Raw genomic sequence first — 15,405 nt, forward strand, 5'->3', positions numbered from 1 at the left:
ATACGTGCTACTGTGAAAGGCTTGCCGTTCATAGTCATTATCGAGGGAAAGGGCCTAATGCTGGAAGAATGATGTCCCGGTGTCCACTATGGCCAAACGGGTGCGGATACATGTTCTGGATCGATGACCCACTTGAGCCGCGTGCTAGTGCAGTGCTTACTGAGATGACTAAGGAGATGAGTGACATGATATGGGATCATTACTTTGCGAAGGAGAGGATTAGAGAGAGGCATGATGAAGAACTTAAATCTGTGAAGGGGAAAAAATGGGGGAGGGTTGTTCAAAAAAGGGATAAAAGTTGATGTCCTGGCAACGTGCATGTACTGTTGTTTTTCTTATTATGTTAATCAATAATACATTGTCCATGTCCTTTCCTACTTTGCGAACTCAGTCTTATATATTAAGTTATTTACATTTTAATATTTTAAAGTGACCTCTATGTCATTTTCGCCTATAAATAAGTTCTCCCTCATCATCTCACTTTCATCACTAGCTCAAACACATTATATCATTTATGGATTCCGCTGCTGTCGATAAGTGCTACTGTGACAAAGTCCTTGTTAAGAGGGTTTGTCGGGACAACGGTCCCGACGTTGGTAGACGGATGTTGCAATGTCCTGACGGCGCAACTGGTTGTGGTTACTTACGATGGCTAGATGATCGGCTAGACAACCGTTCAACTGTGGTCATCAACAAACTTGCTGAGGAAATAAGTGACCTCAAATGGTCGCAGGCAGCGGAAGTGGCAGAAATGGAGACGAAGCATGCCGAAAGAGTAAGAAGAATGAGGAAGACCATGAAAGGTGATGGATCTCGATGGGATGCTGAGGATGTGTGATGTTATTCATGTTATGTGTTTGTCTTCCAATGCTGTTTAACTTATGCACATCTGCCTATCTATCTTTATAACTGTTCCAATTGTTGTTTGCTCGTGTTACATTTGTAAGTGCACACTCGTATGTTTTAGTGGCATTTTAAGTGGTATGTTGATGCGTACTATGTTTGTGTGGCTTTGTTAGTGTTAATCAACAATAAAATTCATGTTATGCAAGGATGTTTGTCATTTATTATGTTATGTCATTTGTTATGTTATCATGTAAACGGAAAGTGCTAACATTATACAACAATATGAGTGAACAAAATACATAAACATAATAAAAGTACATAAACCGTTCTACCCGAATAAAAGTACATAAAGATAAACATAATGCATTATCAAATGCATAATAAAAGTGCATACACATAAACAAAGTACATACGAGGGAAAGCCAAAAAGCCTACTTCTTCGTATGCCCGAAGAAGTGACTTCCAGTGTGACATCTACGACCCTTCCCCTTCGCAGCTCTAGGTGGCTGCTGTCTCTGCTAATGCTCGGATGGCTCCTCATGGTCAGACTCATCATCAACCTCCGACGGCTGTGCTGCTGCTCTCAGTGGACGCACAGGTGCGTACGCCCAGGGGCTACTATCCCCCGCAAATGCAGCAAAAGCGGGTAAAGGTGTGGTAAAACCCTCGCCGCTGGTGGACATCATCGGAGTGAACGTGACAGGTGGACTCCCGAATCTGTATGTACTGCTCCCAAAGGACGGCTCCTGGGTGAATGGGGGAGGTGTGTGATGTTGATCCTCTAAGAACGACATGTCAGAACGATATACATATGACTCTGACAAGTGATCCTGTGACGGACACTCATCGTCATGTGCCTCATCATCCCCTAATCTGCTGAACTGGGGCCATGCACCCCCCTCAGATGTAGAAGGCTGAATGAATGGAGACCAACCACCAGCCTCAAAAGTACCTGCTCCATCATGACCTGCAGAATGTGAGGTGCCTGCAAGGTGTGAGCTATGATGGAGTATATTTTATATATATTCTAGATGATTTTATTCTCATATTTAATTGTATTTTGCATTGATTTGGATATTTATTTAATAGATTTTAATGTTTTATTGTAGAGTGCAAGGAATTCCTAAAGTTGGAAGGATTTGAAGAAATAAAGCTCAATTGGACTCAAATTTGGATGGAAATTCAGATTTATTGGGCTACACGTATTATTTCGCTGTTTGGGCCATATCGGGAGTTCCGTACATCAGATTTTGACGATCTTACAGCCCACGCGAAGCTTAGAGAATTTTCTTTAATTCAGAGATGGTCCAATATCCAAAATCCAACTGGAAAAGCCCAGAAACTGTGGAGAAAGCAGACCTGCGAATTTTAATAACGGACTCCTATTCGGTTTCGGGGATTGCCTTGTAATTTGATAAAAGCATTAAAATACTTTTATTCTAGAAAAAAAATTAGCTTTTATTATTAGAGATACATACATAGAGATAGAGAGAGAAGAGAGGAGACTTTTACTTTTCTTCTTGTTCAAGATTTGAAGATTGAAGGTTGTTTCTCTATTCTCAATAATAGTTTAATTATGCGTTTTTATTATATCTTGTGTTTTGTTAGTTTAATTATGAGTGAGTAGATTTATAATCCGGGGTTAAGTTGAACCGTAGCTATGATAGATGCATGATTCCCCCAACCCCAAATTGATTGTTTAATTGCTCTCGCTTATTGAGTTGTGCTGATTTACAATTACATGTCAGGCATGATTATGTGATTTGTTTGAACCGATATCTATTTACCATCGGAAGTTGGATTTAGATGGTTGTGATTTATCCAATAAGGACATGAAATTCTCCATGGAAATAGGTAGAATGGATTGTTAGGAAGCCAGGATGCTGTGTTTAATGTCTCTAAATTGCATGATACCATGGAAATAGGCTTGATTGTATTTTTAGAGAAGCCATTAATACTCGGAAGAGGTTAATGGTATTATATAGGGCGCATTTTTCCTCTTGAGTAATATATTTGATTGATTGGGGTAGGGAATCGTAATTGCATTGATTCATACTAGTGGGGATACTTAATTCTGTATGTTTTTAATTAATTGATAAAATCCATATTTGCTTTCGTATAATTAGTATAATCATCTCTAAAATATTATTGTGTTCTTTGCTTAGTTGAAATTGGTCAGAAATAACTAGTGTTTGACACATTTGTCTCTGTGGGATCGACTCCGACTTACCCTGCTACATTGTTAGGAGGATTTGTTGGGATTTTTATTTGATAGGTATACGACAGCCTTGTCAAATTTTTGGCGCCGCTGCCGGGGACAAAGTGGTGTTAGATTAGTCTATTTTTGATATTTTTAGCTAAGTCTTTAGTTGTGTTGCTTCGGCTATTATCTCTTGTTTTCTGATCCTTTGTTCTAGTTTTCTTGATATATGCACACTCGAAGTTCAGGTACAGAAAATTTGATTCCACTTGATCCTGAAATTGAAGCTACAGCAAGAAAGCAATCCGGTGAACAAAGGAGAAACAAAAACAAGAAAACTATGGGCGAAGAAGTACCAGCGAAATCTTTGAGGGAGTATGGTATGCCAGACACCACAGGCGTCATGTCCTCTATTCTCAGACCAGCTGTCACAGCTACTCACTTCGAGCTCAAGCCTCAGTTCATTCAATTCATCTCTAATGATTCTTTTGCGGGCTTGGCTTCTGAAAATCCAGTTGATCATCTCGAGAGTTTTCTTGAAAAGTGTGATATGATAAAGCTGACCAATGTCCCTGATGATGCTATCAAGCTGCGTTTGTTTCCATTTTCTCTTCGGGATGCAGCTAAGGATTGGTTGAAAGATGAAGGGCCAAACAAATTTACTACTTGGGATGTTTTAGCAAAGGCCTTTCTACTTAAATTCTTTAGCCAAAAGAAGACTGCCAAGCTAAGGAATGACATATCTAATTTTCGTCAAGAAGATGATGAATCACTACATGATGCTTGGAAAAGATTCAAACGCCTTCAAAGGCAATGTCCTCACCATGGAATTCCTGATTGGTTGCTGATCCAAACATTCTATAATGGGTTGACACAAGAGTTTCGAATCTTTATCGATGCCGCATCTGGCGGATCAGTTATGGCAAAGAGTACCGAAGATGCAAGAACTCTATTAGACGAGATGGCGTCTAATGACAATTATCCTTACAGTGATCGAAATCAACCCAAGAAGGGTGGTAAGTACGATGTTGATGCTTTGACCATGTTGACGAGTTCTATGAAAGAATTGGCTAATGAGATCAAGGAGCTAAAGTCTGGGTCTTCATCTACAGTTGCTTTATGTGAAATATGTGGTACACAGGGGCACACTCAATACGCTTGTCAATATAATTCATCTGATATGGCTATGGAGCAAGCAAATGCCCTTTACAATCAGAATCAGAGGCAACAATACAATCCTTACTCCAACACGTACAATCCTGGTTGGAAAGATCATCCAAATTTCTCATACAAGAATAATCAAGCTCAATCTCAACCACCTGGTTTTCAACCAAGAGCACCTTTCAATGCACCAGTTCAACCACAAAAATCCCACTTGGAGAATCTCTTGGAAGGATTTATTTCAACACAGGTAAAAAAATGATGGAATTGATGCAAGTATCAATGGCATCGGTGCAAGTATCAATGAGATGAAAGCTCACAACAAGATGATGGAAAATGCAATCTCTCAATTAGCTCAACAAGTGAATCAACTTGGCAAGTCTTCGGGTCAACTTCCTGGCCAAACTGAGCAACCGCCAAGAGGTCATATCAATGCGGTAACTTTGAGGAGCGGCAAAGAATTGCAAGAGCCAGAGTCAAAGGTGAGAAAAAGTGTTGTGAATCTTGAAGAAGATGGGGAGAAAATTACATCTGAAAAAGTGATAGAGAATGATGCAGTGGAAGAAGAAAAGAAAGAACCAGTCGTTGTTCCTATTACACCATATGTGCCACCTGTTCCTTTCCCTCAAAGGTTGGCAAAAGCTAAGCTTGAGAAGAAGTATGGTAAGTTTCTTGACATTTTACAGAAGTTGCATATTAACATTCCATTCATGGATGCCATAGTTGAGATGCCTTCTTATGCAAAGTTTCTCAAAGATATTTTGTCAAGAAAGCGAAAGATTGAAGAAACTTCTACTATTTCATTGACGGCAGAGTGTAGTGCTATCTTGCAAAATACTTTTCCGAAGAAGCTAGCTGATCCGGGTAGTTACTCTATTCCTGTGAAACTTGGTGATGTTGAGATCAAAAGAGCTCTATGTGATCTTGGGGCAAGTGTGAGTCTTATGCCATTGTCAATCTGCAAAAAGCTTCAAATGGGTGAGCTGAAACCCACACGTATATCTCTACAATTGGCAGACAGGACTGTGAAATTCCCTCTTGGTATACTTGAAGATGTTCCTCTCAAGGTAGGAAAATTTTATATCCCATGTGATTTTGTTATCATGGAGATGGAAGAAGATGCAAATATTCCTATCATTCTTGGGAGACCATTCTTAGCTACAGCTGGTGCTATTATTGACATGAAAAGTGGAAGGATTTCTTTTCAAGTGGGAGAGGAGAAGATGGAATTTCAGCTTCAGAATTCAATGGGTCATCCCTCTATGGATGAAACTGTAAACAGGGTGGATGCACTAGAAGAAGCGATCAACGTCAAGATCAACACTCTATCATGTGATGATCCACTTCAAAATGTTCTTGTGGGAGAAATTGATGCTGAAAATACAGAGTGTGCGGACTATATAGAATTTCTTGATGCAACACCAACAGTCATGCAACCTCATCTCAATGTACTAAGCCATGAAGATGTGAAGGAGAGTTCCACGCCTCCTCAGGTAGAACTAAAACCACTCCCTGCATCTTTGAAATATGTGTTTATGGGTCCTAATAGTACATATCCTATTATTGTCAATGCTGAGCTTGATGACAGTCAAATTGAGCGTTTGCTCATGATTTTAAAAACATATAAAAGTGTCATCGGGTACACCATTGACGATATTAAGGGCATCAACCCATCTTTGTGCATGCATAAAATCATTCTTGAGGACGAGCATGCCTCCTCTAGAGAACCTCAAAGGAGACTTAATCCTAATATGATGGAGGTAGTCAAAAAGGAGGTTCTAAAACTTCTTGATGCAGGTATAATTTACCCTATCTCTGATAGTAAGTGGGTTAGCCCTGTACAAGTAGTTCCAAAGAAAGGAGAAATGACCGTTGTCAAAAATGATAAGGGTGAGTTAATTTCTACTAGAACTGTAACTGGTTGGCGTATGTGTATTGATTATCGCAAATTGAATAAAGCCACCAGGAAAGATCATTTTCCTCTCCCTTTTATTGACCAAATGCTTGAAAGGTTGGCAAAACATTCCTTTTTCTGTTATTTGGATGGATATTCGGGCTTCTTTCAAATTCCCCTCCATCCGGATGATCAGGAAAAGACGACCTTTACATGTCCTTATGGTACGTTTGCATATCGCAGACTACCATTTGGATTATGTGGTGCTCCTCCAACCTTTCAACGTTGTATGATGGCAATTTTCTCAGATTTTATTGAAAATATAATGGAAGTTTTTATGGATGACTTCTCTGTTTACGGAACATCTTTTGACATCTGTTTGCATAATTTAGAAAAGGTGCTTCGTAGATGTAAGGAAGTTAGTCTAATTTTAAACTGGGAAAAATGCCATTTTATGGTACAAGAGGGAGTTGTTTTGGGTCATGTTGTCTCAAATAGAGGCATCGAGGTCGATAGAGCTAAGGTAGAGGTTGTCGAGCGCTTACCACCCCCAACCTCGGTGAAGGGTGTAAGAAGTTTTCTTGGTCATGCGGGATTTTACCGCCGCTTTATAAAAGATTTTTCAAAAATTGCTCGACCTCTAACTGAGCTCTTAGGCAAAGATGTCCCTTTTGTTTTTAATGATGCTTGCGTTGAGGCTTTTGACTGGTTAAAGAAAGCTCTTATCTCTGCTCCAATCATACAACCACCAGATTGGAATTTGCCATTTGAAATCATGTGTGATGCTAGTGATCAAGCTATTGGTGCGGTCTTGGGACAAAGGAATGATGGAAAGCTTCATGCCATCTATTATACAAGTAAGACCCTGGATGGAGCTCAGATTAATTATGCAACAACGGAGAAGGAACTGCTAGCAGTGGTTTTTGCTATGGAAAAGTTTCGGTCATATCTTGTTGGCTCGAAGGTTATTGTTCACACTGATCATGCAGCACTGAAATACTTGATGAATAAGAAAGATGCAAAGCCTCGCTTGATTCGTTGGATTCTACTTCTTCAAGAATTTGATTTGGAAATTAAGGACAAGAAAGGAGCTGAGAATGTGGTTGCTGATCATCTTTCGCGTCTTGTTCTTGACGGTGATTGTACTAAAGACCTTCCAGTTGATGATTCATTTCCTGATGATCATCTATTTTCTCTTGCAAGGATAGATGTTCCTTGGTTTGCTGATATAGCTAATTATTTGGCTAGTGGTACTGTTCCTCATGGGTATTCATTTCAGCAGAAGAAGAAGTTTTTCTATGATGTGAGGAAGCACTTTTGGGATGATCCTTTTCTCTATAAATCTTGTGCAGATGGTGTCATTAGGAGATGTGTTCCAGAAAGTGAGATTGCCTCAATAATCTCACATTGTCACGATTCACCATGTGGTGGCCATGCAAGCACCACCAAAACTGCTGCAAAGATTCTTCAATGTGGTTTTTACTGGCCAACTCTCTTTAAGGATGTTCACCTTTATGTTCACTCTTGTGATCGCTGTCAAAAGACTGGAAATATTTCAAGAAGAAACGAGATGCCTCTAAATAACATACTCGAAGTGGAACCTTTTGATGTTTGGGGAGTTGACTTCATGGGACCATTCCCGTCATCCTTTGGGAACAAATATATCTTACTTGCTGTTGACTATGTTTCTAAGTGGGTTGAAGCCATTGCAACTCCCACTAATGATGCGCGTGTTGTGAGCAAATTCTTCAAAAAGACAATTTTTCCCAGATTTGGAGTGCCAAGGATTCTAATTAGTGATGGAGGAAAGCATTTTCTTGAAAATCGCTTCGAGGCTATGTTAAAGAAATATGGAGTACATCATAAGGTAGGCCTTTCCTATCATCCTCAAACTAGTGGTCAAGTTGAGATATCTAACCGTGAAATTAAGACCATCTTGGAGAAGACGGTTGCAAAATCAAGGAAAGATTGGTCTATGAAACTTGATGATGCACTTTGGGCGTATAGGACTGCATTTAAAACTCCTATTGGGACAACTCCATACAGACTAGTTTATGGGAAAGCCTGTCATCTTCCAGTTGAGTTAGAACATCGTGCATTTTGGGCCATCAAAAGCTTAAATTTTGATCCACTGGCAGCTGGTGAAAAGAGACTTCTTCAACTTAATGAGCTAGATGAGCTTCGTTTTGAGGCTTATGAAAGTTCTAAGCTTTACAAGGAGAAAACAAAAAGATGGCATGACAAGGGTCTATTGCGAAGGGAATTTAATGAAGGTGATTTAGTTCTTTTATTTAATTCCAGATTAAAGCTTTTTCCTGGTAAGCTTCGTTCAAGATGGTCAGGTCCTTTTCAAATTCGAAAAGTTTACCCATATGGCTCCGTTGAATTATGGAATACGAGTGGTGGAACTTTTAAGGTGAACGGTCAAAGAGTGAAGCATTACAAAGCTGGTGAGCCAATTGTTGGGAAGGTGGAGATTCCACTTTCGGCCCCTTCATCAGAATGATTCTTCACATGTCTAGCCAAAGACGTTAAAGAAAAGCGCTTCTTGGGAGGCAACCCATGATTTTTGTAAGTTTGTATTATTATTATTATTATTATTATTATTATTATTATTATTATTATTATTATTATTATTATTATTATTATTATTATTATTATTATTATATTTTATATTATTATTAGTAGTAGTAATTTTTTTTTTATAAATATAGATTTTCATATCAGTTGTTTACTCCCTCAAGTGCCTTGATAATTTCTGTGAAGTGTTTCAGGAATGAATAAATAATTTTATAGCAATTTTGGAGGTGAAATAAAAAGTTACAGGACTGAAAAAAAAAATTGAAGAAATATATTATTTGAGCTCCAAAGTATAATTTTTCATGCCTGGGTGGAATGCTTGCCTGCCTACCGTGCATAATTTCTGTTGTGCGTGCAGGTTAATGCCGCCCGTGCAGAAGCTACTGCATAACGCCTTAAATTTTTGAGTTCGCGCACATCCTTTTGTTGGGCTCATTTAAGCCCATCCATTTCACCATTCAAGCCAGTCCATTTGTTGCATATTACCATCTGCTACCCAATTCAAGTGTCCAGTGGGCCCAAGTTGGAGCCCAGGCCCAAGTCTTGAGCCCAGTACACCTGGATCCAGCATCCATTCAAGACCATGTACTAGGGTAGAGCGGATGCGGGTTCGGTGCGGTTTTTGGATAAAACCGCAACCGCAACCGCATGCCCTCGGTTTTAGAAATCAAAAACCTCAACCGCAACCTCATCCTCGGTTTCGGTTTCGGTTCCAAAACCTCGGATTCGGTTTCTATCGGTTCGGTTTCGGTTATAAAACCGCATGAAAGAAAAAAAAAAGAATTCTACATGAATAATTAAACTTAAGTAAAAGTTATGTATCCATCCAAAGTTTAAACAAATAGAAAACATAAAAATCCATAAGGTTCTACATAAATACTAATACAAATTTAGTTTAGTCATGCTATTGCCTGCTAAGTAGTGTAATGACCCGGATTTTTTAAAAATATTTTTATTAGTATTAAAAGTGATTTTTCTTTAAAAAAGGGAATAAGATTTAATATTTTATTCCAGTTTAATGAGTTTTCAAAGTTTTATATTTAAACCCCGGGTTATTGTGTTATTTATAAATAATGGTATTTTCAAAACTGATTTTCAAATATTGTTTTGAAAATTCTGTATGAATATTCTGTGAATATATGTGTGATGTGAGTAAGTGGTATTGGTGGATTTGTTGGTTAATTAGTTATGGTTAATTATGAGTATTATATGATTAATATATATGAATTTTTGTAAATTTTATATTATCTGGTTTATTGCGTTAACTGCTCATATGTGTTCGTATTTGAGAGATTTCAATTTCTATATGCTCAGGAGAAAATATAGTTTATTTGGATATTTTTATATCGATTTATGGAATGTTAGATGATTTTATAATCGATTTACGGATTTAATTGCGTATATTTATATTTATTTATTAATCATTTGACTTCCGTAAAACCGTTCACTCGTAACGAGGTAGCAAATTTTCTTCCCGGAAGTTTCAACAAAACTGACCTTTAGCCTAATTTGAATATTCCGGACACTTTTCGTGTTTTGACTTTTTCGAGCCGGAGTACGGTTTTTCCCGGAGTCGGTCCGGCGGAGTTTTGCGGGTATTTGAATTGTTGATAATTATCCAGTTTGTCTCGATAAGCGTGAAACTAGATATTTTGATTATTATATTCATCCTTATCTTGTAATAATTGCAATGGGACCCGCAGACCAATAATTGAGTTAAAACACCCCGTTTTGATGATTATCTTGAAAACCAGTACCGATTGGACCCCGCTTTATTATATAAAGCTAGTAAATACGTATTTTCATGTCATAAACGATCCAAAGGGGTACCAATTATTTGTAAATATAAATAGACTTTTCTATAGCTGATTTTCACCGTAGAAATCATTTTCACCAGTTTCTTTTCACAAATACCGAGAGAAACCGAGCGGTGTTCTTCGTGTTCTTCATAATCAAACGAGGATTTGAAGGTGTTATCGGAATCCGATGGAGGCTTATGAATAGTCAAAACGAAGCTATCGACGCGTAGAATCAGGTTTAAGCATCCGTTTATGTGCAGATTTTTCAGGTGATTTTATATTAATTTTACAAAATTCGAGTTATTATAATTTAAATAGTGAATTTTTGCAAACGTGATTGTTTGATTGATTTGATGATTCCATGTTGTAGAGCGTGTTTTTCTCGTCGTTTTGGTATATTATATATCGATTTTTGACTTCCGTATCATATATAAAATTGGGTTTGATTATTGGGTTGTGTTCTTGAATGTTCTTGAAGGATTATGAATATTTTCAATCGGAAATTGGGGGTTTTTAATTCGCTAAATCTGGGCTGTTATGGCTTATATCACTGGATAGAGCATGAGGAGATGAATTTGTTCGTGTAATTAGTTTATATGTTGGAATTCGAATGGAGTCGCCGGAGTCTGGAAATGGGTCCGCCGGCGGCGGTTGTTTATTTCGATTTTACGGCCAACCCTTAGATTTGTTACTGATTTTAACGACTTGAACATGATCCTGGTAGTGTATAGAGTGTTTCTGGAGTTTCTGGTGCATGTTGGGGGGCGGCGGCGCCGTTTCCGGCAAAGCTAGTGGTGGCCGGCGGCAAATTGCCGTTTGGCTACCCAACTTATGAAGATGGTGAAGTTTGAGTACTGAAGTTTCGAATCTTACAAAACATCCCCTGTAACTTTTGAAAGTTGCACTTTAAACCCTGGACAAAACTTTCAAAAGTTTACACTTTAAACCTTTGATTTTAATTTTCAAAAATTGTTTTTATTTAATTATTTTAATTTCAAAAATAGTTTTTAATTATTTCTTTATTCAAAAATAAATCTAAATTGATTTATTAATTAATTTTGATTAGCAATTAATTATTTTAATTGGTCAATTAATTTAAATATTAATTGATTAATTAATTTAATTAATTATTAATTGATTTTAATTGATTAATTATTTGGATTTAATTATCCTTTTTGATTTAAAAATTCTGAAAAATAGTTTCGAGCTTTAAAATATTTTTCCAAATTATTTTCAAGGCTCGATAATTGTTTATGAATGATTTCAAGTCCAATTTCAAGTATTTGGGACTTGATTATTTATCCGAAAAGTGATTCTTTTATCGATTTTAATTCCGAAAAATGTTTAAAAATTCCAGAAAATTCCCGAAAAATCATTTTTAACCCAAGAGTTGATTTGATATCAATCGGGGTGGGAAACCTTATGTGTAATGTGTTGTCTGCTATCTGTTTGATGTGTTATGTGCCGATAGAGGAGTTAGAAAACGGTTTTGACCATATCTTTGGATCCGTAAGTCGGAATCAAGTGAAACGAAAGAGAGACAGAAGCTTATAACGTTTATTTTAATATGATGTGATTATATGGCTGAGTCTATAAGGTGAATAATTGTTGATAAGTATGCATAATGTGATAATATGTGATCTAAGTGTTATCAGGTGATGATTATGTGAAGTACGTGTTAGTTTTGATATTGTGAAGTGATAAATGATTTAAATGACATAGTGTCATGACTTGACTGATATTGGATAAGAATATATGGATTATAGTGATTGGATGTGGTTGGTTGATTGATGATTGAGATAGGATAATAGGTGGATAGTCTTATACATAGACGAGACGATGTCGGATTTTCGATAAGGATTTATATGATAATTGATTGGTGATATGTTATGTGGAATATGATTGACTATATGTTAGAGTCAAAGCATGCTTATGTGTTACGTAGTATCTGATAAGTTTAAAGGGGTATATAAGTGGGTATCGATATACGTGATATGTATATGCGATATATTGTTTAGTGACTATAGTATTATCTTATTCTCGTAAAGGATTTGGACGAGACGTGTACGCTCGAAGACGTCAGAAAGTCGGAATGGTATTGCAAAGCGAATAAGGGATGAATCGAGTAAGCGAAGCGATGTGGCGAATAGAGTATAGCTAGAGATGGTCTAGAGATTACGAGATGCATAGATTGTGAAAGTTGAAAGATGAGATAGAGATGTGAGACTGGAGTCAGATTTAAGGCAAGTATCCTAAACCTTTCTCTTGGATATATTGCAAATATTCTGATCCATTCCTTTGGTATATGTTTCAAGTATTCCTACCTTTCTTTTCAATGTTCGAAAGTGCGAGTATTCTGAACCATTCTTTCTAATCTTCAAGTTTCTAAAGAATTTCCGTTTTACAAATTAATTCGAAGTTCAGATTGTCATTGAAGCATGTGTTGCTCAGTGATAGTTAGAGCTTTGAATGAATTGGGATCTTCTTGATTATTCAACCCGCCATTGTCATGCTGGTTTAGCAGGCTAAATTCAGTTGCTTAGCCGATAATGGAGGATACTGAATAGTTGAGGATTTCCTGAACTGTGATTTATGAAATGATGGATCATGATTTATGAATAGATTATTATCAAAGTTTGAATTGAAATTATTCTGTTGTTGATGATATTTATGATGATGTTCTGTTAATTTACATTGGCTTCTTGAATTGAATTAGAGAATTGGATTATTGTTTTTATATAAACCTGTGGACCAGATTCGTGGTCATGTAAGGCCAATGAGTGCCTTGGATCCAGTGATAGAGCATGGCGGGGCCTGCTCGGGGTTAGTGCGGAACTGATCAGCTGCCTAACCTTGGTTTTAATTAAAATGTGATAGTCCAATTCAATAATTCTTTGGAAAGATTGAATTTCTCAGTTTAAATGCTGCAAGGTATTGTAAATCATTCTATACAATACCATGAACTCATGAACTCAGGTTGAATCCTCTTATATCTTGAACTCGTGAACTTCTGTTATATCATTTCAGAACTATCATTGTTTATTATTACTTGCTGAGCATTGTTGCTCACCCTTGCTATTCCTTTCTAACCATTTCAGAAAGGCTTAAAGATGAGATGATTGATTGAGATTGTGAGTAAGGCTAATGCTAGGCGAGGAGACAGAGTTGAGGACCCAGTGGTCGAGGAGTGTTCAGGAAAATTGATGAGGTTGGTGCAAGCTGGAATAGTTGACAGTGATTCTTCTTATTGAGGATGATCTGATTGGTAAGAGATGTTGTGTAATAATAGTGGTAGATTCTAATTTCAATACTGTAACCTGGATGCGATCCTGTTGCTTTTAGGGGGTTTAAATGTTCTCTTTCGAATCAGTTATTAAAGTTTAAATGTTCTCTTGAAATTCTCCTATTATGGCTTTCAAGTTTGAAATTCAGGTTTTGAAATCATTCGATTTATGTTCTCATTCAAATCTTTTATTAAATGTTTTCAGGTTTTAAATTCTCTGATTTTATTATCTAAAAATAAAATAAAAAAAAAAAAAATTTTACAGGTTTTCGAAAGGGTTTTAAAAAGGTTTTTATGTGGTGACGTCAGAATCCAGACCCCCGGATTCCTGGACCGTCACAGTTGGTATCAGAGCAACAGGTTACAAGTTATTGAAATCAGAATATAGATTATAGTTTTAAGTTCTAATGATGAGGAATGTTGTGTGACCTCATTTGAGGTATTGTGAGACTATCTGGGAATAGTCTAGAGATGTGAAGGAAGAATAGAGTCTAGTTAGACGACTAAGTTGAGTGTATAGGTTTAGAGAGATTAGGATTCTTAAGTTTAGACATATGATTTCTAGTATGTTGATTAATCGAGATGGTATTATTGTGAGAAAGGTCAAGATTAGACCTAGATAGAAAAGTTTGATAGTGAATGATTGAATTGAGAATGGTGATCAAAATGCAGAGTTCAGAGTATTCTGACTATACTGCATATTTGAAATTGGATTATTGTATTGATTTGAGGATGATATAAATGCATGGTTCATAATATGTTGACCATGTCAGATATTTGGAAGATGTATATTGTTTTGAGTGAAGATATGAAGAGTAAGTGTAGAGTATGAGTTGTATTGGATTAGAAGGGGAGATTGGTAGATAGAGGTTGATAGGTGAGAAGTGAATGATAGAGAGTATGTGGAGTTGAGTCCAGCTATTAGAGGTAATGTCTGCGAGTAAGTTAGAACGTTAGTCCTCGACGACGACGCTTCAAGCTAATCGGGACTTCAAACGATATCAAGGTGGGCCCATAACCCACAGGTTGACGATCCAAACGATTGAAGATATGTTACATGTCATGCTATGGACTTCAAAGGCAATTGGGATGAAATAATGTAAACTACTTGGGCCAGACTTATTACAAACAATGACATCTTACGACGCTATTACGATTGAACGTCGATCAATTATCGAGAAGGCTGAAAAGGAGATATACAACGAACGATGATTTTTGAAGTAGAGCAGTAATTTGAGAAGACCTTGGCAGTACCTCTCTTCAACTAAAGATTCTTTTGATTATATGTTTTTCATCAGTGAGTTATTATGATATCATTTCGATAAACGAGATTTTCAATTTCTCAAATTCTAAGGTGACATTGATATTGATTATTGGTATGAGTTGGAAAGCAAAGATGTGTGATAAAGGTTTGTTGTGAAGAGATAGTGATGTTCCTTGATATTGTTTGACATTTCTTGACATTCCTTGATATACTTTCATCATCCTTGATATCCCTTGATGTTCTTTGATATTCTCGAGATTCTTTGATATTCTTTGATATTCCTTAACATTTCTTCAATTTGATTGGGATGAACAACCCTATGTATAGGGGACACAAGGTATACCTGTCTGTGTGATAGGAGTTGGATGGGACGCCATC

At 37.0% G+C, this 15,405-nt stretch overlaps 1 protein-coding gene and 1 non-coding gene across 2 annotated transcripts; one reads left to right on the plus strand and one right to left on the minus strand.

The window, feature by feature from the left end:
- The first annotated feature begins 3,275 nt into the window (after positions 1-3,275).
- LOC135151376 (uncharacterized) lies at positions 3,276-4,469 on the plus strand. Its single transcript, XM_064089794.1, has one exon. It carries the CDS (start codon positions 3,276-3,278, stop codon positions 4,467-4,469), a length of 1,194 nt encoding a protein of 397 aa, XP_063945864.1.
- LOC135151904 (small nucleolar RNA R71) lies at positions 3,771-3,877 on the minus strand. The gene has a single exon (XR_010290811.1). It is a non-coding gene; the product is annotated as a small nucleolar RNA R71 (small nucleolar RNA).
- Positions 4,470-15,405: the final 10,936 nt, after the last annotated feature.

Source organism: Daucus carota, chromosome 3 (genome assembly GCF_001625215.2).
Source record: "Daucus carota subsp. sativus chromosome 3, DH1 v3.0, whole genome shotgun sequence".
NCBI lineage: Eukaryota > Viridiplantae > Streptophyta > Magnoliopsida > Apiales > Apiaceae > Daucus > Daucus carota.